Here is a 23,630-nt window from a genome sequence, read left to right on the forward strand (position 1 = left end):
ACAGTCCATTTTCCTAAAAAGGTTAATAATTAAATCAATTGTTCAACTTGATTGGTACCAATAGTACAAAATTCTTGGACATTTGTATACAAATATTGGATCAATTGTGCAATTTTTTTGGTTGTCAAAGCGAAGAGGTAATGAGGCAATAATAAATATGTTTTGGACAACACTTTATAATGATCACTTTTTGACCCTTGTGTATGTAATAGATCACACAACATTTGTCTTTACTACTTACAAGTTAGAACAATATTTAAATCTCATATGAAGACAACCAAGAAAAATCATTAGGCTTAGGGCATGCAAAGTTAGCTAGCACTCTTCCCTTTTGTTGTTGACTAGTACCCAAAAAAAACCCTACCCTATTGTTGTTGTTTGCAACTCAATAATTTTTCATAATAATTTATTTTTGTTGCCCTTAATATTTGTATCCTTTTTTTAATAACCTTTGCTTATTTAAATTATTTGTGCAAAATGAGGTGGAAATTGATATTAAAATAATAATTAATAACACTTCAAAACCTTTTGGTCATCAAATGGCCCTTTAGTGAAGTGTGCCTTTAGACCCTAGGTGCACGCCACCTTTGTATCAGCATGTTCTTGAACTCCCGCCTTCATGAAATTGGCCAATTTTTGGACTTCCGTCAAGACGGGCATCTTCAAGAGCCTTTCTTTTTCCATTATTTTGCAACATTCAAAAAATACAAAAGATGAGAACACAGTGTAGATTACAAAAGACTTCGACCATAACTTTGTCAGATAACTACAGACTTCACTTTTAAAAACTAGACACAATACATAAGAGATGATCAGTAGATTACACAAGACTTCGACCATAAGTTTGTGACATAACTACAGACTTTAGTTTTAAAAACTAGACACAATCCACAAAGAGATGATCATCCTTTCATCAAACGTTGGCCTTGACTTTTGATCCCAAACAGATCCCTTTTTCTCTATTTCCCTATGGCCTAGACTTCCATATTTACTTCTAAAATGTTGGGAAATTTTAAGGCTAATTGCCATTGGGAGTGTTTTTCGGAAATTTTGTTGTATTTCAAATGAGGCTAGAAACATAACTTGTTGCATTTATGTTAAGCTTCGACTTTACACATCTTCTCTTCCCCAAGAATCCATCGCGTTACACTGGTCGGGTCTTCCAAAACCAGTTTAGATGGAATGATGGTTCCAAGATCTCGGCCAATTTCATTATACTCATTAAGTGCAGCTTCCATCTCTGAAACTACAGATGTATCATTTACATCTTTAATCACCTGATGTAACGCCTCTGAATAGTATAGTTCTTTTTCAGCATCCTGCCCAAATGGATCCAATGCTGGGCCCTGATTTAAGACAAACAAGGAAAATTTTCGTGAGTTTACTAGAGACAATACCCTGAATAATCTTCATCTGTAAGGAATACAACAGAAATAACCTGACAACACTCAGCATAGTGTTTGTAAGCTTCACTATCTTCAACTGTATCAAATAGAAGCCCACTGCCATACCAGCTATCAACCTCAGTTGTTGACGCAATGGTAAGGTACCTTGAACAAAAATAAAATAAAAAAGTCAATTCTGACATAAATGCGAAGTCCTACAAAACCAATGTTCAAGGATCGAATATGTTGCGAGACAGATAACAGAAATAATCGGCCAAGATGTATTGGGTAAGACAGAGAAATCATTCATTCATCATTACCTTTCAAATATCTCCCGCTCACATGAGTCTCCGGAGGATGATAACCATTTGTACTTGTAGGAATCATCAACTGCCCCCTCTTGTCTTGTCTTGTCTTGTAAGCTACAGCATGCAACATTTCTTCGCATTTGCCCCGTCCCTTCAACTTTTCTCTGACCAAAGAGCCAGTTCGGACTTTTCAACTGTATTTCACTGTGTAAAGAATAACTATTAGACTTTAACTGAACGCTACCACTTTTTATTTCCTGAACAAGAGCCTGACCTGAACAGAAGTCCTTCATTCAAGGTTGATAAGCTAGATATTCAAATTGCATTAGAAAAATAAAATCAATTGCAAAAACTAGTTTCCACTTATAATGAGATACCTACCATTTCTTGCTATACAGACACTTTCTCTAATAATGATTGATTTCTGAAACTGTCCACATCTGTCTTTTTTTTTTGTGCTAATCATGGAATATTGACCTTCTTAAGAGACCTATACAATGAACACTATAAATGATCCATGAAGGGAACAGTTGGCTAATAGTCAATGAATCTTTTATTATACCAAGCCAGTCCTGCCTATTTTAAAATAATCTTCTGCTAGAAAATAAATTTGACTTTTGGGGATATTATAGAAAGCACGTTACATTTAGATGATATGTCCTTCGTGAAGAGTTGCTCACAAATAACCACTAGCCCAAATGCCCTATTTACCATAGACAATTTTTTGGTTCAGAAACACATTATTTACGGATATTAAATCCATTTTGAACTGGACTCAATTTTCAATACCGTAACTTTTATCTTTCCAAAGATAGGATAAACTCGTGGGTTTAATATGGTTAATTGGCTCTGAAAAAATGGAAATCTGTGGAAAACCTTTCAGATAGACTAGTCTAATACGGGCATTGTTTGTGGGTAGAAGTAGAATGGCTCTTGTGGATATCAAGTTGAAACAGCCTTAAAAGTACTAACTGCAAGCTTTATTGTTCTTGATTGGGATGAAAGTTGAAACAGGATTGTTAAGGAAGCATTTGTGATATTCATTTGTGATCAAGAGGCCATAATGTCAAAGTACAAATTGTTTTTTTATTGAGGTAAGAAGGGATTTTGAAAGGGCCCAAACCCTTGAACAAAACACGAGGAAACAAGGTTCCAACCCAATACAAAGGCAGCCAAAAGACTCGATGCAATAGGGCCTAACAGGCCATAAACAGCTGAGAAGCAGCACAATCAAGAGAAAGAAGAACAGCTGCAGCGAAGCTGCCAAACATGCCTACAAATGAATGCAGGGACCAACAGGGTCCCACTTAGACATGGCAGCTGCCAAACATGCCTACAAATGAATGCAGGGACCAACAGGGTCCCACTTAGACAATCCCATGTCAAGAGTGAGTTGACCTTTCACCCACAACTCGATTATGAATTTGGAAAGAGGAAAAGGAAATCCAAAAGACCTTTCCTCCATCTACTAACAATAGTCCAAGTGATACTATCATCCCAAATTACATTACAAGGGGGCACAGGAGAAACACCCACAGAGGGCCTGACAGCACACATGGAGTGAGGAAAAAGGCAGTCATCCACCTCATGAGAAATCAGGAGCTGAGCAGAAGCTACGGGCAAATCAAGTTGTGAGCACGGAGCAGGAGGTTCCCCAATAGGGTCCGTAGGGCACGATAAGGCCACACCCGAAGCTAAGGACTCATCATTATCCTAAGAGGAGTCATCTGACAGAGAATCAGGAGCCTAGACAGTCAAGTGATCACCATTAGCATTCTTCCACAAGTAGCAGTGCCTTTTCGATATGAGAACAATTTATAGCCAAGTAACCAATTGAGAAGCAATGACGATATCTAAAAGGGAGGCCCTCATAGTCAAGCAGTTGATTCCAAGGCCTATCCCAACCATTAGAACCACATCCCCATGAAAAGGTTTGGAGATGTCAATAAATTGTTGACTTCCTTATGCATAATTGTCTTACCAAAGTGGGAATATGTGGAAAGCCTCTGGGATGTAGCTGAAATCACTGAAAGAAAGTTTGAAGACTTGAAATGTCTTTGGGATCTCTTACTGAAAAAATATTACAGTGAGACCTTTGGATTTATTGCTTAACACTAGGTTTGGTATCATACTCCATTCCAGAATCTGCCTAATCTGAAAGGATAATTTGAAAATCACAGATGTCTATTAAACTGAAGACTGTTTTCCCAATTGGTCATTCTGGAATCTGAAATCGTAGAATATGCTTTTCTGGGAGGACCAAATAATAGTCATCTTTCTCAGATATAATACACTATACAGTAATGTTGTCATAGCCATTGGATTGAAGGAAAATATATAAATTGCATTGGTGCAGCACAAAGAGCAATGCTCTTAAGTTTTCATCCAGGCATCAACCATCAACCTGTACATGCTTAAAATTTAGGAATCTGCAGGTGACTGAGACAATATAGCCTACAGGTGAACCCTGCAAGAAGAAGCTTGGTTTGTATATGCCAAACTATGCAAGAATTTTAGCAACTGAAGTATGTCATATCTTATATCAAACTGAACATGAAGCTACAAGGAAAGAGACAAACGGAACCACTAAATCACAGAAATACTGCTGCTAAGAAGTTCTAAACTGAACATGATGGAATCGGATCATTACGCTGCATCTGGTGCTGTACCAGTGTTTCCTGCTGGAAGGCCCAGCTTGGAGTCAGGCTCACTAAAAATGCGGACATTCTTTATTGAACTGCAAGTAGCTTGCATTAGTTTATCAAATGAAGTCAACTTTATCCGTGAAGAATCTTCTTTGCAAGCTGGAATAGGAGCAAATGTATTTGATCGTTGCAACACTCCTGAGCTTTGGGTCTGTAACCTGCATAAAAGTGATTGACTTTTCTTATAATATAATGTTTTCTTCATACAAAGTTTGTTATGAAAAATTGTCAAGCTCTGAAACTCAATCTCGCCAACATTGGGAACTGGACATTAATATTTTATACTGTCTCTATAGTTAGAATATAAAAGAATATGATGACACTAGATTTGAAAACTGAACAGGGGTCTGAATGCCTAACATAAACACTCACAATGGACTATCAGTGAATGCCTCATCCCCATTTCCTCCAACATGAAGATAGTAATCAGAATCTAGCTCCCATAATGCTGGTTTTCCCTCTTGTGGCTGAAAGTAACCTAGGAATCTGTTTTTTAACACAGCAGAAACAAATGAGATTTAGACTACAGATATGCCTGGCCAGCGAAACCATGCTCACATCAATTTTCACAAATAAAAAATGGTTGAAATGGAAAACATGTGTGATCATGAGATACCAATGACCCAATAAATTTACAGTTCCATAGTTGTGGAGTAAACACAATACGTGCAAGAGCTTATAGGAAACCCACAAATGAAGAAATAATAAGTAGAAAAGGTGACTTTTCCAAATCCAGTTACAAAGTTCGAATTATTTGCTTTCAGAGAGCAGAACTTATAATGGTGTATCTTACAAATTTATGGCATCTTGCTTTTCACCATCAGTGTAAGCATTGCTGTAATAACGTTTGATCGATTTCAAAAACTCACGAGATTGTGTAGTAGCTTTCCATTTTCCTTGCCTCTCTGTGAAAACCTGAAAAGTAGACAAAAATCGTACACCCCAAAATTTTACTTTAGATCATACTCATTTTAAAACATCCATTATGTGCCACGGACAGCAAAAGAATACTTAGTCTTTAAAAAAGAAAAATTGCTAAGTACATTTCGGCAATTAAACATACAGTATTATGAGCTGCAGAACCACCATACTGAATTGCAAGAGCATCTCCCATACTCTGGTACATATCCATAAGAGCAGCAGCAATGCTGCTATCTGTATCCACTTTGGGTAAATTTGACAAACCCATAGCATGCAACTGATGGCCTAAAGCTGCTAGACCATATGCAAATTGGGCAACATTTGTGCGATCCAAACAATCAATGCAGTTTGTACGAAGTACACCACTCTGGAATCTGGGTTCTCTCGCATTTTCTTCATCTCTGGAATCTGGGTTCTCTGGATCCAGGATTGAGGAATTGCATCTGAAATCGCCTACAGAACCATCTCTGCAATTTACATGTCAGGCTTAGAATTTGGTAGAGATGGCATCTGAATTTGAGATGTGCATGAAAAAAACAGTAATTAGGTATTACTCTCTATTGAAGGAAATCTGAGCATGACTAGAAAGATAATAACTCAATAAACTTATCAAGAAAGCAGCTTCATACAAACTAGCCACACTGAAAAAATTGGATACTACGTTAGTTTTTGACCATGGTGCACTGCTTTACAGAAAGTTATCACAAATAGTTTAGGAGTACAAAAGTGCTATGATAGGCCTTCTTGAAAATAGTTTTGAACTTTTTAGAACACCAAGAATACCAGACAGCACTGATATGTCATACATACATTTGAATAAGGTTTTTCTAGTTAGACTTGTTAGAGTTGCTTAAATTGAAACTTGGGATTGTTGATGTTTTAAGATACAGATACATTTTCACTATCAGTTACACTCTGGAAATAGGTGGTGGAACATTGCATATAAATTATTTCTAGGGAGCATCATATGGCCAGGGATCACACTAATCAAAATAGGATGAGCACCAATTAGGAAGAGCATGTAGAGAAAATCAATATATATTTTCATCAAAAATGTTAAAGGGGAGCTCTTCTTGTGCCAGTAAACAATCAACTCTACTGAGCATCACATGGCCAGATACAACATTTGTCGAAATGAAACAAGCTCCAGTTAGGCAGAACCAGAAGTGATAACCGATATATATGCTCATCAAGAATATTAAAGGGCAACTTTTGTGCTGGTAACCATTTTGAATACAAGCTTAGGCACTTCATTAACATCATACTCCAAAATAAGAATTCCATCAAGATTGATTAACTTAGACATGAATTAATAATTTAATAACAAACAACGAATAAACCATTCTGATCTCAAAGTGAAACAGAAATCCTAGGGTGTAAAGGACAAAAGCAAGAAATCTTGCGCATCCCAAGACCTTAAGACATCTTCACATAAAATATGCAACTAAAACCTATGGAAACCCATAATATCTAAAGATCCAGAAAAAGGTTTAATGCAGAAACCCCTTCAATCATAGTGTGATGAGCAAGCAATTCACATGCTAGAGAAACTTACCTAAGTATTGCATCGCTTATTCATCCTTCCTCTCCCATTGAATCTCTATACCTTTTGGGGACCAAAAGATACCATATAGGAGAGATGTGATCTGTAAAAAGATCTAGTTTGTACTTCACGGCATGTTCCAGAGAGGTATTGAAACAGGGACAGACTCACAGAATTTGGAGAATGTGAAGAGTGATACAGAGAATCAAATGTGTAGGCTTTGGTGGGAGAGAAATGGTTAAACTAAGTATTTTTAGGCTCTACTGTGAAACTGTCAGTTGCAACAATTGGCAAAAGCAAGTTTTCTGCAGCCATTTCAAAAGCACCAAGAGATCACTGATCTACCAGTAGTGAAGAATTCATTCTGCCCAAAAAGACACATCCTGTGATGTTCCAATTTCTAGTTTCTCTTTGGTTTTCTTGATTTTTTCAACTTCCTAATGCTTTGAATGTTTGAAAGGCTATGTATAACCCATTGTAACATGAATTTAAGATCTAGAAGCATTTTGCGAGTATATAGAAGGAATTTAGAGTAGCAAATTGCAGGTTTTCTTCCTAAGTGACTGTTGCAAGTACAGTAGGGGAGTTAAATAGTGAGAGATTTTAGGGTCATTTGAGCTGATTCTAGAGCTCGATCATGCTTCATTATCAACCCCAAGAGGCTTGGACCAATTGTGAATGTCATTGAAGTATTTTTAAGTGAGATTGTACTCATACTTGATGTAGTTTCATTCTCAAATTGGCTTTCTCCAAGGTATATCAGTCTTATACTCTTTATGGTGATTGTTCTCTTGATTTTCCTACAATCCCTTGTGTTTCTTTCATGCTGCTTGATTTCAGTCTTATTCCTTTCTAGATTTAAAATATAGTTTTGAAGAACTAACATATGGCATAACTGAAAAATTGATTGAACAACTAAATTGGATAATTACATTGAATGATATACACACGTATATATAGAGGTTACAAGATGATGTTCTATAAATAGAACTAGTCGTTAAAGTGAAATCAAATTAGCTAAAAAGATTAAAAGGCTAAATAATAAAAAGCTAACTTAACAAAGCTAAATAAGTCGACTAAAAAGCTAAATAGCTAAATAAGTTGACAACTAAGATGACCGCTAAAAATAGAAGATGACCATTATAGAAGATATTAATACTATTTTAACACCCTCCCTAATGGTCATCGTACTCAATACCCTACAGTAGACATTGCAGGTGCTATGATCACAAATGCAAAGACCATCTGCTGCTACGGAGACCCTCCCAGGATCTGCAGAATGTAAATGACCAAGAGTACCAAAAGCCATCCAAGCTAATGTAGCCATCACACGCGAATTAGAGATCTGGCACACGTGAATTAGTGAAGCCTGAAACCATGATTTTGAGGAAGAAATCAGCAAACCCTTTTGCAAAAGATTACCAACTCCAAAACTGACTGCAAGTTACCACGGTTGTAGATGTTTGCCTTGGCAGGTTTGACCCAAATTGACTGCAACAAAGCACGATTTTTGAGGAGAAAAATCGATCAAAACCAGAGAACTTCCGGAATCACAAACCCCACGCGAACTTCGCGTATTACAAATGATTTTTGAGGAAAAAATCATAAAAACCAGCAAACAATTTTTGAAGAAAAAATTATGAAAACTTAGAAATTTCACACAAGCTTTGCGAATGACAGATAATAATTTTAAAGGAAAAAATTCTAAACCCTACGAACAATTTTTGAGGGAAAAAAAAGTGAAAACCAACCAAACAGGAAATTTGCTTATCACAAAGCATAGAAGGCTAAATCCTCTCCAGAATGCTCTGCAACATGAGCCTGCTCCTGTTCCTGAGACCCTCCCAACCTAGATTGCACGGATGCCAACAATTTCTTGCAATCTTTCTTCATATGGCCAAACTGGTGACAGTAGTTACACTATACATTTTTCTTCTTCGAAGACTGCGGATATTGACCTTGCCCCTTCTGCTGGAAGGACTGACCTTTACCCTTGTTCTTATCCAAAACTTCAGCTGTGAAGGCCTGTTCAGTGGACGAACTAGCTTTGCTTCCATTAATCCAGCTGTAGAAGTTTGTTGCAGAGATTAGGAAACTTCAGATCAACACTAGTAGATGAGATATTGAGAGTGTCAATGAAATGCTCGTAGGATCTGGGAAGGCTTTTCAGCATGATCACTACCATATCCTCTTCCAGCATGGTTCGGCCTATAGCTTCCAACTGGTCACGGATCTTCTTGATCTTCGTGAGATGTGCTTGAGCCTTGGATAGAAGACTTCTCATCCATCATGATAGAAAACAACATATTCTTCAAAAAGAAAGCTCAGCTCTTGTCGGATGTTTCATTGAAGTCCTTCAAAAGATCCCAAATCTCTTTAGTTGTTTTACCTGAAGGCACTTGAGGAAGTTGATCATCTGTGACTGAGAGTTTGATAAGCATGACAACCTCTTGATTTTTCATATCATGTTTGTCTTGATCTTCACCTGCTGCTGTAGGACGAGGAACCTTGCCAAGAACAATCTGATCAAGGCAACTGTTCACCCCAACAATAAGAATAATAACTCTAATTGAAGTCTCAATCCGAAGTTTGAACATTCATTTGGTAAAGTCACTATTTCCATAGCTAGTGTTCATTTGATTGTCAACCCAGGGACGTAGTACTTGAAATGGGTCTGCATTATATATGCACTAAGTTCCTATAACAGTTATTCTGCATTACTGTAGCAACTAACATTATGCGGAAAAAGGTAAAAGGCTACATGAAGAATTCTGCATAAATTCTTAAAAGCGATGCTGGATAAATTCAATATGGATAAACAGGAATTACTCTGTTCTGGTTTGGCTGCAGGAATAGTCAATGGATCTATTTCAAGTGGCTGCAGGGACAGTCAATGCAAAAACTTCTACTGCTGCCAAAGAAAGAAAACTAATTTTAACAAACACACAGGATCGCTCGCCAAGTGGGCTCCCTTGGATGATTGATACCAGGCTTCCCGAAAAACAACTCTTAACAGATCAAAATAACATAACTTTTATTCATCCTTTTCTGAAAGTGATTACATAGTTTTAAAAAGAAATTCAAGAATGACTATCAAAAATTCTTTGCTCTATTCTTCTCCTTTTCTGTCTAACTCTTGAGAAGAAGAAGAGCTCTTTATTAAAAAGAAATTAACTACAAAAGACCACACAAATCACGTCCAAAAGAAGAGGCGGATGATTGACTGATAAAGAAGATAACTGGAGCTAAGCTGCAGGAAACGTGGATCTAAACCACACCACAGTCTTTACATGCCGCAGCGGTATTTGCAAATTCAATGCCCACTAAAGTTAGACATTGGTAATGTCGCTTGACTACTCCGCTTACGTCGTACCTTGCGCTTGCTCAAGTCCTCTATAGTTTGATCTTCAGTTATCTCATACGTATCCTTTCCTTCATTAGGCACGATATGAGAACATCCACAGTGGTATCATTTATTACCTGCACTACAACAGAAATAACATACAAGGACATACATACGCATTTTATTTAATTAACACATCTATTAATTCACATATGATATTACCCTAAATAATCCGCATGGCTATAAGAATAAATCACATGGCTGCAGGAGTAAATGACTTGGCTGCAGGAATAGACTGGCAAAGGTAGAACATGATTTAATAAGTTCAAGCTTAACATATGGAATACATATAGTCAACTTCCAATACATTACTACTACAATGCAAACCAAAAGATAACAAAAACTCAAGAGTTCTGAGGATAAAAATATAACAAAGTATCAACTCATCATGCCCCCCAACTTTAAGAGCCTGCTGATCCTACAGCAAAAGGAAATTTTTTGACTCTTGCACTAACTCTCAAAACACCAATGGTGCCCTAACCTGTCCCTACTGAAGCCAAATTCCAATAAAATCCTTTCATTTTTTCCAGCCTGGACCATCTGTATGATTCTTCTGTGAGTGCATCATAGGGCTGATCTGTAGGCTGACATCCCAATAGTGGCCACATGAGAATAGGAGGCTGAAAGATCAGTGGTAGCTAGTTGTTGGTTTTCTCTCTGCCTAGCTGTATATATCTGGGGGCTCTTTGCATAGCTGCTTGAAAATTTTGCAATGAAACAGGTTCCCCCTGCTTTAATTGATCTGGTAAGTTATTCTAGTGTTGAGTTAACCCATCTATTGCAGTTGCTCTGTCGGTCTGAACTAGATGCTCATATGCCTGATAGATTTCTTCTCTCATTGGAAGCACTAGTTTTCTAACATCATCCCTCAACAGTAATTTTTGCCATTCATAATAAAGAATTCATGGTTCTTTTGATTCTTTCCTTAATGGCAATGGACAGTCAAACTCTAAATCCTTATATGCTCTGGCTTGTATCCCCATGCTGATCTCATTCTGGATCCATGACATTAAAGCTTTGATATGGATATCCCCAATATATAATAAAGGGTTCCACTCACTATCTGAGGATACAACATAGTTATGTAAATAGAATTCACATAGCAAATTCTTCACAGCTGGTGGAGAGGTTTGGTAAGCATAAAAGAACTCTTCAGGGGTTTCTAAAGAGGGGCTAAGATCCCTAACAATGCGGTTCAATTTGAAATTTAAATACCGCTCCTTCAAATGCACAGAATAAACCCTTGGAGGTGCCCTACATTGCATCAATTCGGGGACCATGCTAGCAATTGTTTCAACTTTGGCCTCTAATTCCTCAATTTTGCTATCCCTCTTTTCAATTTCTTTTTGCTGTTTATCATAATCCCTTGCAACCTAGCCCTCTCTATTTCCCATTGTCTATAAAATGTTAAAGCAATGGATAAACTGCTTCGGGATGAAGGAGGTCTAATAGGTGTTACCTCAGGTTGTGGGATTTCTTCAATAAATTCCTCAAGCTGTGCTGGAATCTCTCCAATATTTTCCTCAAACTGATGTGAAGTGTCTCCACCAGTTTCTTCAAACTATTCTGGAATCTCTCCAATTATTTCTTCAGGTTGCTGTGAAATATCTCCAACAGTTTCTTCAAACTGCTCTTGATTCTCTTCAATAGTTTCCTCAGAATGATGTGAAGTGTCTCCACCAGTTTCTTCATTAACCTCCTCAAGCTGTTGTGCCACAAAAGCAAGATTTGTCAATTTATCTTCATCAACTTCTACCTGGATTTCAGCATCCGCAAGGCTTCCTTCTTGTAATTCGATATTGGCGGGGCTTCCTTCTTCTGATGTTTCCACTGCAATAACCTCTTTTGGATCACCTGCTGGATGAGCCTTCTACGTCCTACTTTGTGTTCTTCTTACATAAACTTTTGGAGTGGCTGCAGGAATGGTTTCAGTTGCTGCAGGAGTTTTTCTTTTTGTCCTACGTCTCTTGGCTACAAGAGAAATTTGAGTTGCCTGCGACTGCATCATGGGTTCTTCATCTGTTTCATTCCTTTCCAACTCCTTCCCTTTTCTCCTAGAAATTGGTCTCTCTTTGAAGAGAGGTAGAGGGTTGTTCCACGTTCATTTCGGCTATCTCTTCCTCCACAATAACCGCAGCTCCTTCAGCAACAAGCAAATCATCCTCTGCAGCAACTATAGGAGAAGAGGGTTCTGAAACATTTTCTTCTTCAGCCGACGGATTCTCTGCAATAGGGGCATCTTCAACCCTAAACTGTAGTATATCCTCAAATACTCCCCATTCCATCTGTGAAACATCTCTAAGGGAACGTTCTACAAGCAGTTTAACCAATCCATGATGGCTAATGGAACGATTTCCATTTTTCCGTGTCTCCTTAGCGCTTGTAGAAATGAGGTGGTACAGAAAATTAGGGACATTCACCCTCCGGCCATGCCGTAAATGACTAAGTAATTTAAAATGCGGTGAATGTAAATTTGAATATCTCCCTTCACAAGTAATGTATTTCATAACATACAAAGCTACCTGAGGCCACTCTGCTGGCAGGGAAACCCTTCTAGTTCCTTGCTTGTCCACTATTAGAGGTCCATATGTGGGAATTGTGAACTCTGCTCTGGCGCTCCTTGCGTCTTTTGATTCCGGATATAGTTCCCCTTCCTATAGCAACCCTGTTACTTCTGCTATTCGCTGCTCCGTTGCAATAACCCTTAAGCCTTTAACCATAGCTTCTCCTTCATTGAAGGAATGCATAAATTCTGCAGCTATTTCTTCATTAAAGTCTCTGATTTTCAAGAAGTAATCCGGCCAGCCATGGTGTCTAAAATGATGCTCACAAAGAGCATCCTGCAGCAGCACCTCATGAACTATTGGCTCATGGCGGATTAGATCACCACCCATCTCTTACTTTGCTAGTATTGAACACTATGCAGCTGAGAAATAGAGAACCAAAATATCCGACAGACTTGCTAAATTGAAAATTCCATAATATTTCAATTCTAGCGGCAGAATTTATTATTTGCTTGCGTGAAATAATAACTTGATAAACAATGATGGCATGCAATCAATTCTAAGTACCAAAAAGGACGGATAATCAATAACTTTGGAAACCGAATCGTAAAGCACCCCTCCCAACTTAACCTAGCACGTGTCCACACAAGCTGACGAGATTTCGGGGAGTGTAGTGGATTTTTAAAAAGGAATAATCATAATGAAATAATAAATGCGTAATTAAAACAAAACACAATATGCACATACCTGCAGTCGTACAAAAAATGATGGCGAAATGAAGTGAAACTATAGATAAGAAAGTGGGATGGAATGACGTGGATGGAATTTTATTTACGGAGAAGAATATTCCCATAAGATATGGAAATATTTATTGTGAAATGATGCGAGAAGAATTATGAAGCGGCAAGCATGTTCACTGCAGTGGCTGCAAGAGGAACCTCACCGTTATTACTTTGCTCAATTGCAGCAGGAAGTTGATCAGTTGCTGCAGGATCCTCCGTAGTGGCTGCAGGAACCTTTGTTTCATCTTTTTGGTCAAATTGCTGTAGGAACTCCTCTTTAGTGGCCGGCTTATGATACAGCCGCAGTCGGTGACCATTCACTAAAAGCTTAAACCGAACAAGATCAATTGTGGTCAAACGAACTGCTCCATTATTGAAAACTTCTTCTATCTCATATGGACCTAACCACCTGGTTTGCAACTTCCCCATAGCATCTTTATATCTGGAATCATATAGCAGTGCCCACTCACCTGCTTTGAACTTCTTTTCTTTGATATACTTATCATGCCACTTTTCTCTCTGATTTTGAATTAGTTTTGTCTGCTGGACAACTATTTTCCTCCATTCATCCAGAGTATTCAATTGCTGAATACGTTCTTTTTGTGCTGTAGACAATGTCATATTTAATTGCAAAGCTGTCCTCAAAGTTTTATGCTCGAATTCAATAGGCATCATTGCTGTTTTTCCATAAACCATCTCAAAAGGTCTAAAACCAATTGGTGTTTTCCAAGTTGTTCTGTATGCCCAAATTGCTTTTGAAAGCCTATGAGACTAGTCTTTTTTATGAACTGATACTATTTTGGTAAGAATAGCCTCAAGCTCCCTATTTGTAACTTCTACCTGTCCATTAGCTTGTGGATGATACGGAGTAGATTTTCTGTGCCTTATATTGTATTCATTGACCAAAGCTGCTATTAATGTTGAAGTAAATTGAGGTCCGAGGCAACCTCTCTTGGCATTCCATATCTTGTAAATATCTCTTCATAAAGAAACTCAGCCACCTTATTGTCTCTTGCATGTGTCATGGCATGAGCTTCCACCCATTTTGTTACATAGTCTGTACATACCAAAATGTAGGATTTGCCATTAGAAGGTGGATCAATTGGGCCAACAAAATCTAAACCCCATTTATCAAATGGTGCTACTGATATTTGTGGATATAATGGCATTTCATCAGATTTTGTAGGTCTTCCCATATGTTGGCATCTGTCACATTTCCTTGTGTACTGTGTTGCATCCTTGTGTAATGTGGGCCAATAGTATCCTGTTTTTAGTACTTTCAGTGCTATTCTTTTGGCAGCAAAATGTCCTCCACATGGCTCATCATGACATGCACGCAGGATATCATATGTTTCATCTTCTCTCACACATCTTCTCATGACTTGGTCAGGCCCAATATAAAACAAACAATCAACAATCCATGAGAAGTTAAAACTTTTTTCAACTAACAATCTTCTTTCCTTAGGAGAGAAATGAATTGGCATTTTAGCAGCAACTAAATAATTGGCAATATCAGCATACCAGGGAGTATGAGCTTGGATAAGAAATACATGTTCATCTGGAAAAGCATCATCTATCACTGTAGAATTTTCTTGTAACTGAAGTCTTGAAAGATAGTTTGCAACCACATTAGACTTCCCTGACTTATCAACAACTGTGATATCAAATTCCTGCATCAACAATAACCAGCGAGCCAATCTACCAGTTATTAAAGGCTTATTCATGAGATATCTTATTGCAGTATGATCTGTATGCACAAATATAGGATATCCCGTGATATAGTGCCTGAATTTGTTGAGTGCATATATAATAGCTAACATTTCCTTTTCAATGACTGTGTAATTCAACTCAGGTCCCTGTAAGTTCTTGCTAATATAATATATTGCATTTTCCAATTTGTCAATCTTCTGTCCTAAGACTGCCCCTATTGCATAATCAGATGCATCGGTATGGATTTGGAATGGTAAAGACCAATTTGGACCTTTAAGAACTGGTGCTTGAGTCAAGGCATGCTTAAGCTTTAAGAAAGCTTCATTGCATGCTAAGATCCATTTAAATTCTATATCCTTGGTAAGTAGTGAATATAAGGGACTTGCAATTTTGCTGAAATCCTTGATAAACCTTCTGTAGTATCCAATATGACCAAGGAAACTTCTTACATCTTTTTGCTTCATAGGGGCATTCATATTCTGAATGACTTCAATCTTTGCTGGATCCACCTGTATTCCTTTTACAGAGATATGATGACCAAGGACTATTCCTTCTTGCATCATGATGAAGCATTTCTCACTATTTAATGACAAACTATAGTCTTCACATTGCTGCAAAACTTTTTTCAGGTTCCCTAATGCTTGTTCAAATTCAAAACCATAAGTTGTAAAGTCATCCATATAGATTTCCATAATGTCTTGAGAAATATCAGAAAAGACACTGATCCCTCTTTGAAAAGTGGCTAGAGCATTACACAACCCAAAACGAAGAACAAAATATGCATATGTGGCCCAAGGACAAGTGAATGTTGTCTTCTCTTGATCCTTCAGGGCTATCTGAATCTGATTGTAACCACTGAATCCATCAAGGAATGAAAAGTATCTTTTACCAGCCAAGGAATCCAATACCTGATCCACAAATGGTAATGGAAAATGATCTTTTCTTGTTGCTAAGTCCAAGGCTCTATAATCAACACATACCCTCTATTTTCCTCCTTTCTTAGGGACTATGACCAAAGGTGATACCCATTGGCTATCAGAGATAGGATAGATAAACCCGGCCTTTAACAACTTCTGCAATTCTTCTTTAACTATCTCCTTCAAGGCAGGATTAATTCTTCTTTGAGGCTGTCTGAGTGGGCAACACTCTTCTTTTATATAAATACAATGGGTGCAAACTATTGGATCTATTCCATGCATATCCTTGTAATCCCATGCAAAAGCGTTTTTATGACATTTCAACAAGTCCACAAGGGCCTCTTTTTGAGTATCTGAAAGATCTCTATTGATATTCAAACATTTATTCAAATCAACTTCTATCTTGATAGTAAGATCAATCTGGTTTATATCAGAAAAATGAGAAGATACTTCCTGTGGCAACAGAGTATGCAATATATCAGTGGCTGCAGGAAAGTCCAAACCTGCAATATTCGGAACCAACTCATGCAATTGTTGTTCTTGTATCAATTCATTTATCAGAATTTGATAAAGAATTGAGTCCTCATCATGTAATTGCATGAATGGCCCTCGATTAATCATCATATTCTGATAAATGATAAAGAATTGAGTCCAAAGATGATTAATAGAGTCAACTCCCTCAGATTCTTCTCCTAAAATAGGCCAAACGGCTTCTTGTTGATCAAGCTGGGGTTGTGTAGGAGAATACAAGGCTAATGTTTTTGTAGAATTCCCATCTGAAATAGTCATATCGCCTGATCTACATCCAATATATGCATCAATCGTGGCAAGCCAAGGTCTTCCCAAAATCATCGGATATCCTCCCAATGTTGCTTTTGGAGATAGAATCATAAAGTCTGCAGGGTATTCCCATGAATCCAAAATAACCACTACATCCTCAATGATACCATCAGGTCTTACTGTAGAACTATCAACAAGTTGTAGAACTGTGGGTGTAGGCCTTAGACTATTGATTTCAAGCTATTTCATTACTTCTCTTGTCATCACATTAATGGCTGCCCCTAAATCAATTAAAACATTTCTTATCTGGTTGCCATTAATGACTATACTTACAACAAGACTACCTGGATCATAATATTTTGGAATTGCAACCTTGCCTAACATAATATCTGCCAATTGACCCATAACATGCACTATTTGTGGATCCTTCTTCTTCCTACCAGGTTTTTTTAAACATGCTTCTCTCAGTGCCTTACCATATATGGGAACATCTTTTATTGCTTGCAACAATGGAATTTTAACACAAATATGCTTCAGTTGATCTACAATATCAAAGCCTTGCTCTTGTTCTGTGGGAACTTCCTTTTCTTGCAATCTCTGGGGAAATGGCGGTGATACCTGCTTCTGAGGGATCGCATTTGTTGGATCAGAGATTTCTTGTTCTTCTTGTACCTCAGTGATAACTGGAGGAGATGGATTAGGTAGAGTTGTCCCAGATCGAAGGTGAATATCACTTAGAGATAGAGAATAGGTTAAGTATTGATTAAGATCTGCTGAATAAGCTTGTTGTTGTTGCTGAGGCTTAATATTAGGATTTGGCAGTGGTTGAGTAGGCAACTGCGTTGGCTTAGGTGGGACTGCAGTGACTACAGGAGGAGGCATTATTGCAGGAGGTTGTGGCTGCTAAAGACTCCCCCTCCATTGAGAAGTAGGTTGCCAATTGCCTTGAAACTGACTTCCTTGGCTTTGAGGTGGATACCAATTCCCTTGTGGCTGCTGCCACTGTGGTATTTGATTACCAAAATGCTGCCCTTGGGCTTGAGAACCATACCAATTTTGATAATTACCAAGATTTTGAGCATAAGTTGGTTGCCATTGATTATTTGATACATAAGAATTTCCACTATAACCAAAAAAAGAAAGTGGATCCGAAGGCATACCTTGTCTTTGGAAATTTGGCCTTCTTTGAGCAACATAGAAGACTTGCTCAGTTTCATGTTGTATTGGCTTGAAGTCAGGAACTTCCACATTTGCAACCATTTTGCAACGACAATCCTTCTTTCGTTGTCTACAATTTGGGCAAAATTCTACAAGAAATGCATCAGATTCTTCATGCTTCTTCTTAGCTACAAGTGTATCCAACTGGGTAGCCATATTATTTATAATGTCCTCCTTAAAGTCCTTCAGTAAAAGGCTAAGTTCCAATCTAGAAACTCCAGTACCAAATGCTGATGATGGTGCTCCTGGTTTGAAACGCCTGTTCTTCTTAGAAGCAGATCTAGAATACTTCTTACGAATTTGTCCTATTTCAGCCCAAGTGGACTGTGTAATGTCACCTCCTCCCATTAGATCCAAAGAATCAGTGCATTCATCACTGATTCCCCTCAAAAATATCAACTTGAGGGAATCTTCATTGAGAGTACTATGTTTAGACTTTTTGACACTAAATAGGAATCTTTCCAGATAATCTTCAAGACTCTCATCTTCTTTTTGTGTCATTCTAAAGATGTCATCCCCATGACGATCAGTGCCTCTACAATAATCTTTGTATTTTGCAAGAAACAATCGTTTCATCTCATCCCATGTATTGATTGTGCTACCACCCAAGCTCATAAACCATCTCAAGGAAGACTCCTTCAAGGTGGCAGGAAAAACTTTGAGTCTATGGGCATCTGTGGTATAGTCAAAACTCCTACAAAGAACATCAAACTCAAACAGAAATGTGTTTGGGTCCTCTGTCACAAATCCATAGAATTTAGGGAGGGAAGAAGCTGGAATGTTCTTGAGATTGGCATTATCATGCTGATCAGACATGGGGAACTCAAACGTTGGGTCTGGTTGTGGTGGTGGATTATTTCCACCATGAGGTGGGTTTCCTTGCATTGGACTTGTGGGGGTTGTTACTATATGCAATTCTTCTTCTTAAGGTTCAAAGAGGAAATGAAGACTACCTTTTGGGAATTCAGATTCAGGGTTATTCAAATTCTCTGGGGTTTGATAAAGTTCAGCAAAAGGATTTATATCTGAGAAATTATTTTTTGCATGATTAGGATGACTGGGCAGAAATCTACCTAGAACATCTCTTTTTCGTTTCTGCATGCAAATTCATGAAATTCTTTTTCAAACAATCAAGTATGCCAAAAGAACAATTAACTAAAAACTGAAAAGATAATAACCATAACAGGTTCTTAGCTTGACACCATCCCCGGCAACGATGCCAAAAATGTTCACCCCAACAATAAGAATAATAACTCTAATTGAAGTCTCAATCCGAAGTTTGAACATTCATTTGGTAAAGTCACTATTTCCATAGTTAGTGTTCATTTGATTGTCAACCCAAGGATGTAGTACTTGAAATGAGTCTGCACTATATATGCACTAAGTTCCTGTAACAGCTATTCTGCATTACTGCAGCAACTAACATTATGCGGAAAAAGGTCAAAGGCTACATGAAGAATTCTGCATAAATTCTTAAAAGCAATGCTGGATAAATTCAATATGGATAAACAGGAATTACTCTATTCTGGTTTGGCTGCAGGAACAGTCGATGGATCTGTTTCCAGTGGCTGCAGGGACAGTCAATGCAAAAACTTCTACTGCTGCCAAAGAAAGAAAACTAATTTTAACAAACACACGGGATCACTCGCCAAGTGGGCCCCCTTGGATGAGTGATACCAAGCTTCTCGAAAAACAACTTTTAACAGATCAGAATAACATAACTTTTATTCATCCTTTTCTGAAAGTGATTACACAGTTTTAAAAAGAAACTCAAGAATGACTATCAAAAATTCTTTGCTCTATTCTTCTCCTTTTCTGTCTAACTCTTGAGAAGAAGAAGAGCTCTTTATTAAAAAGAAATTAACTACAAAAGACCACACAAATCACGCCCAGAAGAAGAGGCGGATGATTGACTGATAAAGAAGATAATTGGAGCTAAGCTGCAGGAAACGTGGATCTAAACCACACCATAGTCTTTACATGCCGCGGCGGTATTTGCAAATTCAATGCCCACTGAAGTTAGACATTGGTAATGTTTCTTGACTGCTCCGCTTACGCCGTACCTTGCGCTTGCTCAAGTCCTCTATAGTTTGATCTTTAGTTATCTCATACATATCCTTTCCTTAATCAGGCGCGATAGGAGAACATCCATCGTGGTATCATTTATTACCTGCACTACAACAGAAATAACATACAAGGACATACATACGCATTTTATTTAATTAACACATCTATTAATTCACATATGATATTACCCTAAATAATCTGCATGGCTACAGGAATAAATCACATGGCTGCAGGAATAAATGACTTGGCTGCAGGAATAGACTGGCAAAAGTAGAACATGATTTAATAAGTTCAAGCTTAACATATGGAATACATATAGTCAACTTCCAATACATTACTACTACTATGCAAACCAAAAGATAACAAAAACTCGAGTTCTGAGGATAAAAATATAAGAAAGTATCAACTCATCAGCAACGATATTCAAATATCGATAACATGCATTGTTTCCAGGTGTTGTAGTTGAGGCCGTTGAACTTTTGACTGTGTTCCAACATGATGTTGGTCAAAGACGCCATCACGAAAACCGAGGTTGAACGAGGTCAACCGAGTGAAAGCAAGAGATAGAAGAATCCGATTTTTTTAAAAATCAGAATAGAAGCAGCTGCAAAAAAAATTTGAAACTTTGGAGTGGAATTCTTGGCATGAATCCCAATGCACAAATTGCTGAAAACTCAAAAATTTTCTTGCAAACCCTAGGTCACAGAAAAATAATCAGCAAAAAAATTGGCACATATCCCGAGGAATGTATGCTGGCACGGATTCCCAGGCACAAAATTCCGAAAAATCAGAGACTTACTGAGAGCCCAAAAAAGAATCCGCTAAAAACCCCTACTATAGATTTATAGTAGAAAACAACTCAGATTTTTCTGAAACCAGAACCCTAGATTCAGATCTGTAAGCCCCCCCCCCCCACCCACCCCCCAAAAAAATATCGTGCCCTACCCGCTTGAGGTAAAAATACAAAACCAAAAACTTCTACAGTGCAATCGCGAAAAATGTTACGAAATAGCGCAGAAATCGCGGCTCAAGAAAAGAGGGTTTACAAGCCACAGAAGAACCCAGAAGTCGCTACTAAACAACACAAAAAAATCACGCTGTCCTGCAGACACGTCCTATCAAAAAGAACACGAATTTTGCCGAAATCGCGTAGGTAACAGACGCGAAAAAGTCGTGTAGATGCAAAAGCCCATAACAAGAAAAAAAAGTGCAAAAATCGCCAAAATATGCCCACAAAAATCGTGGAATACATAGACAAAAAATGTGGAATATTTGTAGCCGTGAAAAAGAAGAAAGAAGAATCGCGAAAATCGCGAGTTGAGCAGAAACCCACGATGATTGCCCTGCAAAAAAAACGACCCTAAAAATCCACGATCTACCAAAAAAAACTTCAAATCTTCCAGCAAATTTCAATGAAACCCTAGCCCAAAGCCCTGCCAAAAAAAAGAACCAAAAAGAGCCTTTGAATCTGCAAATCGCTCAAAAAATATTTTTTATAAAAAAACTCTTGGATCCAACTCGCCCAGGAAAAAAAACTTTAGAAAAAATTCCACAAAAAAATTTCAATATGAAATTATAAATTTTGCAATTTTTTTTAAATCATGCTTTGATACCATGAAAAAATGATCGAACAACTAAATTGGATAATTACATTGAACGATATACACGTATATATAGAGGTTACAAGACGATGTTCTATAAATAGAACTAGTCATTAAAGTGAAATCAAATAAGCTAAAAAGCTTAAAAAGCTAAATAGAACTAGTCGTTAAAGTGAAATTAAAGTGAAATCAAATAAGCTAAAAAGCTTAACAAGCTAAATAAGTCAACTAAAAAGCTAAATAGCTAAATAAGTCGACAACTAAGATGACCGCTAAAAATAGAAGATGACAATTATAGAAGATATTAATATTATTTTATCAATAACCATCATAGTATATGGATCATTGAAATTGGTTTAAAGATTAATTCCAAGCATATCCTATATATTATATTGAATTCATTGCTGAATTTATCAAATATTGTGTATGTCTTTACTTCTTTGAAATATATAGGTTGCAATTTGAACATCTTAGATGTCTTGTGATTTGTTTGAGTCGTGTACCTGTTGTACCTGCATTTCATGGCTGTTTTACATCACATTGGGATTCTTTTTGGCATGGAGCATTATTTATGCTTTGAATATGCTATCATTTCTAGCACATGTATTCATTTCTTAAGCTCTTCCCATAGTTAATCTTTATTTTTTATGGTATTATCTCTAAGAGCTTTCTCAGATCTGCTAATTATATTGAGGACTCTTGAGTTTTCTTGAGTTAACTTGCAATGCTTTGCATTTGCTGTAAGGTCTCATAATAAAAATAATGAGAACAGGTTCCTTTCTCATATTTTTGTTAACTTTGCAACTAGGCTTGGGTTTTGCGTGTTATTTGAATGAATTTAGGTTAGTTTAATGATTAAATTACACACCTTGCTGCTTTTCCATTTCATTGTCTGCGGTAGAGCTCAAAGATTTTGTTAAATTTCTTGTATTAAATTTCAGTTATGCTTCCTTGAGTGATTTGTAAAGTGGTGTTGTTTAATTTGCATTAGTTTAGACTTCACTTTTCAAGTATTAAGATGAGATTTCAAAAGGCATACCCTATCTTGAGCACAAGTTTGCTTTCTTTCCTTTTTGTTTCAGTGTATTCTTCTAACCTTCTCTCTAATAGGTTTTGCCCAGAGCATGCCTATTTTTCTTCTTTCCACCCAATCATTTGATTGCACCACACCCAGTTAGGATCAACCAACGTTAAGAGGGTTTTGCATGTTATGCAACCTAGCTTTGCAGCCTCAAACCAACAAGTGTTGAGTACTGAGTCCATGAACTTGTCTCTCATTCCACACCTTGCTCTCACCTCCTAGTTCCCCAATTTTAGGCTCTCAACATACAATATGATGCAGATAAGTAATTATGGGAATACAGCCCATAAACAACTCCTCCAACAACAAGAAGCCAATTATGCTAATTGTCCATGCTATCTATGCCCTTGACCTCAAACCTTGACTCCCTATCACTTACCAATTTCATCACCATAACTTCATGGAACACAATGTTGTGCAAAACATGGCTGAAGTACAAATGGTCTAGCCATATCAATTAGCTCTAGTTGACTTTATTGAAACTACCAATTTGCATCCCTAGCCTTAATATGTTTTCACATTAAGTGGGATCGATCTTGACGGAAACTCCATGAAGCAAGCTTGAGTCAAAACAGTGCTGGGATGGGTGACCTCCTTGGAAGTCCCAAAGTTTAACCTTTGTGAGCGTCACCTAGATGCAATGAGTGCTAGGTAGACCACCCATGCTCATGAAAGATGGATCAATGAGCTTGACACAAAACATTC

At 37.5% G+C, this 23,630-nt stretch overlaps 1 protein-coding gene across 1 annotated transcript in view; it reads right to left on the reverse strand.

Annotated features, from left to right (window-relative positions):
- Positions 1-659: 659 nt before the first annotated feature.
- The window catches only part of LOC131050857 (phosphatidylinositol-3-phosphatase SAC1), a 90,376-nt gene continuing 67,405 nt past the window's right edge, over positions 660-23,630 (reverse strand). The window contains exons 10-16 of the mRNA XM_057985156.2: positions 5,462-5,786; positions 5,192-5,313; positions 4,771-4,884; positions 4,344-4,556; positions 1,706-1,897; positions 1,439-1,550; positions 660-1,346 (exon numbers count right to left, since the gene is read on the reverse strand). Of these exons, the coding sequence (XP_057841139.1) occupies positions 1,098-1,346; positions 1,439-1,550; positions 1,706-1,897; positions 4,344-4,556; positions 4,771-4,884; positions 5,192-5,313; positions 5,462-5,786 (1,327 nt within the window). The 3' untranslated portion in view covers positions 660-1,097. The remainder of the gene's footprint in view (positions 1,347-1,438; positions 1,551-1,705; positions 1,898-4,343; positions 4,557-4,770; positions 4,885-5,191; positions 5,314-5,461; positions 5,787-23,630) is intronic.

Source organism: Cryptomeria japonica, chromosome 1 (assembly GCF_030272615.1).
Source record: "Cryptomeria japonica chromosome 1, Sugi_1.0, whole genome shotgun sequence".
Lineage (NCBI taxonomy): Eukaryota > Viridiplantae > Streptophyta > Pinopsida > Cupressales > Cupressaceae > Cryptomeria > Cryptomeria japonica.